Source organism: Piliocolobus tephrosceles, chromosome 6 (genome assembly GCF_002776525.5).
Source record: "Piliocolobus tephrosceles isolate RC106 chromosome 6, ASM277652v3, whole genome shotgun sequence".
Lineage (NCBI taxonomy): Eukaryota > Metazoa > Chordata > Mammalia > Primates > Cercopithecidae > Piliocolobus > Piliocolobus tephrosceles.
In genome coordinates, this window is record NC_045439.1 from 122,129,158 (window position 1) to 122,132,418 (window position 3,261).

Genomic DNA, 3,261 nt, shown 5'->3' on the forward strand with positions numbered 1-3,261 from the left:
TTTTTTTTTTTTTTTTTGAGACGGAGTCTTGCTCTGCCGCCCAGGCTGGAGTGCAGTGGCTGGATCTCAGCTCACTGCAAGCTCCGCCTCCCAGGTTCACGCCATTCTCCTGTCTCAGCCTCCCGAGTAGCTGGGACTACAGGCGCCCGCCTCGTCGCCCGGCTAGTTTTTTGTATTTTCTATTAGAGACGGGGTTTCACCGTATTAGCCAGGATGGTCTCCATCTCCTGACCTTGTGATCCGCCCGTCTCGGCCTCCCAAAGTGCTGGGATTACAGGCTTGAGCCACCGCGCCCGGCCTTCGAATACCCATTTCTAAAAGAACTAACAGTGCCATCATCTTGGACTATAGACAGGCAGAGCCATAATCAAAGTGGAGCAACCAGGGCTTTTGCCCCACCGCTTGAGCATTTAAACAGCACAAAGATGTAAAATAATGAGCATATATTGAGTTGAATAATAAAGCTTCCCAAAATAGAGTGTTAATCTGAGCACCCCATCTCCTGTGAGCCACATCATGAATTATACTGTTGATTTAACACAGTGTCAAGATTATTGGTTACAGGCTGTGGGCAGAAATCGTCTCTTACCCCAGCAGTGTTCCCTGCTATAAGATTGCCTTAAGAAAAGAATGTCTTTGACCCTAGCTGATGAAACTAAATCAGACTTAGATTTATTTTTGGTATAAAAGATTTTTGGCCCAAGACCTCCTGCTTGCTCCTCTCTTAGCCCCCTCCTTCAGCCATTTTCAGGTCGTAATTTCCAAGGATTGGTGATGTTTAGTGGTGTTGTGGAGCTGGCACATGGTCTCCAGCAGCCTGATCTCATGGGTGGGTTGCTCATGCTGGAACTTGAGCACCCAGGGATCCTTGATGATGTCCAGAATGGTGGCACGCTTAGTGGCTTGGTGTAGCATCTGGAGGATCAGGTTCTAGAGCAGGGGACAGAGAGGTCTTGCCTGAGTTTTTCTCCATTGTGCCACACAGGCAATGAGCAGCTGGACCTAAGAAAGAAGCAGGATAGCTCATCATACCACTCTGGTCAAAGTGGGTGTGGCTCTGATTTTATCTTGGAGAGTCAGGCAGTTAACTCCCTGGAGGGGAAGGGAAAAGTTCCTTGGGAGGAATGCTTTCCATAATTCTCTTCTGGCCTAAAGAGACAGAAGCTGGAACCTGTGTATCAAGCAAGGTTTGGAGCCTAGTGGTTGGTCCTTTATGCCTTCCATACTGTTTATTATAGGACAGGAGCTAGTGTGTGAGATGGCTCTGGTGTGGGAAGAGCCTTTCCCCAGGGTTGGGAGGCCTAGGTTGGGTGACGTAGGTTGGATATTCACCCCTCCCTGTTGGTCATCCCTGAGGGCTCACCCCTCCTTAGGTAGCCAGTACCTTGCACTCCTGGGAGATGGTATGGTTAGCTGGGAAAGTGACCTCCTTCTGAGTCTCTCTGAGCAGCTTTTTCAGATTGGTGTCATCAAAGGGCAGACGGGCGACCATTAGAGTGTAAAGGATGACGCCCATGCTCCAGGTGTCAGACAGGAAAGGGTTGTAGGGCAAGCCTAGTAAGATCTCCGGGCAAGCATAAGCAAAGCTGCCACAGTAAGTCTGGCTGAGGTGAGAAAAGCAGTTCACTTGGCGGTAAGAAGGGCTATGACCCACAGGCTGGTTAGAAGGCACCATCTTGGCGAAGCCAAAGTCTGATATCTTCACATTCTCCCGCTTGTCCAGCAACAGATTCTCCAACTTTAAGTCCCTACCAGCAGCAGAAAGGCTGGGCATCAGGCTGGGGAGAGGGCTTAGTTTTAGACTGGGAGCTGAAGGGCCAGGGGTCAGACGGTAAAGATGAGGAAAGAAGAAGTGGGAGGTAGAAACCATTATAAGGGCACAAGGTAGAGAGGAAGGAAAGCCATGGAGTTGTGAGCAGAGCCCAAAGTAGGGAGAGAGAGAGAGAGGATGGTATCTGAGGACCACCGGGAGCTCACCATCGTATTTCATAAAATGCTGTGCATACAGTGAGTACTTTATCAGTATCCTTGACCATATGATTAAAATAGAGTGCATGAATAGGCCTAGATATTGAGGAGGGAGTTCGAGAAAGGAAAAAAGGGCAGGAAATGGGAGATGTGCATAAAACCCCCTTGAGGGCAAAGGACCCAGTCTGGGTGGCAGCGCCCTCACCGGTGCACGATGCTCTTGCTGTGCAGGTAGGCAATGCCCAGGGTCAGCTGGGAGAACCACTTGCCAGCAAGGGGCTCAGAGCAGGCCCCGTAGCGCTGGATCCATTCAAGGACGTCACCACCCTGAGCCAGCTCCAGAATGATGTATACTCGAGATGTGGTCTCAATGGCCTGATAGAAGTTGATGAGGTACTTGTGCCGCAAGAGTTTCATTACCTGACCCCAGAAGAAGGACCCATCAAACCTGGGAAGGGAGAACCGTGACGGCACTCCCAGCCATCTCTTGCCCTCAGCTCCTGACTTAGAACTTTGCAATAGGATCAACCCCTCAACCCCAGAGAACTGGTGGCCTGTGCTCAAATGCTATGTTTTGCACCTTTACTTTTTGGGGGGCTGGAGGTGAGTGGGTGGATGGGAAAGAGGTTTAACTTACATAAATTTTCCTAGCTGCTAGTGAGACATTCAGTTCTGGTTTAGGGATTTCTGGCCCCACCCCTCGTGGCCATACCCCTTCTGAGAAACCTCAAGCAGCTTTAGTACCAAGCTCCAGTTCCCTCTTCCAGCCCCCTTTCCAACCTGTATCTCACGGGGCAGGAACTTGTTAAGATAGTCATCAGAGGCCTTCTTCTTTGATATGATCTTGACTGCCACCATGACCTTCTGCTTTGTGTAGAAAGCCTCATGTACTGTCCCATAGGAGCCATTGCCAATGACCTTGCCCACCTCATAACCATATTCATCCATGATGGAGTGGTAGGCTGTGGTGGTTGGTGCTGCCTCTGTGACATCTCCCTTCCCCATGGTGTTGGGCTTGCTGAGAGCAGGGAGCTTTACTACTTGGAAGCTTCCTATCCAAAGGCCAACACCTTGAGCTCCCGAAGGCTAGGGTATCAAAGTGAAGTAGGTCTCCAAATGTTTGCCTATATAGTCACACAAGTCTGGGATGCTGGGCTCAGCCCTCCACTAGGAAGTTGGAGGGGGAAAGAAAGAGAAGCAGTTCTTTTTGTCTCCACTGGCTGTTGTTACTTTGTCCTTTTGGTTACGGAACTCCTCAAGGTCCCATGTTCTGAATACATCACAATCCACCTC

At 50.0% G+C, this 3,261-nt stretch overlaps 1 protein-coding gene across 1 annotated transcript; it reads right to left on the bottom strand.

Annotated features, from left to right (window-relative positions):
• Positions 1 to 653: 653 nt before the first annotated feature.
• On the bottom strand, positions 654 to 3,261 carry TSSK4 (testis specific serine kinase 4). Its single transcript, XM_023199874.2, has 4 exons — positions 2,749 to 3,261; positions 2,174 to 2,388; positions 1,385 to 1,778; positions 654 to 930 (listed from the first exon to the last, which is right to left on the bottom strand). Exons 1-4 carry the CDS (start codon positions 2,971 to 2,973, stop codon positions 748 to 750), a joined length of 1,017 nt encoding a protein of 338 aa, XP_023055642.1. The 5' UTR covers positions 2,974 to 3,261; the 3' UTR covers positions 654 to 747.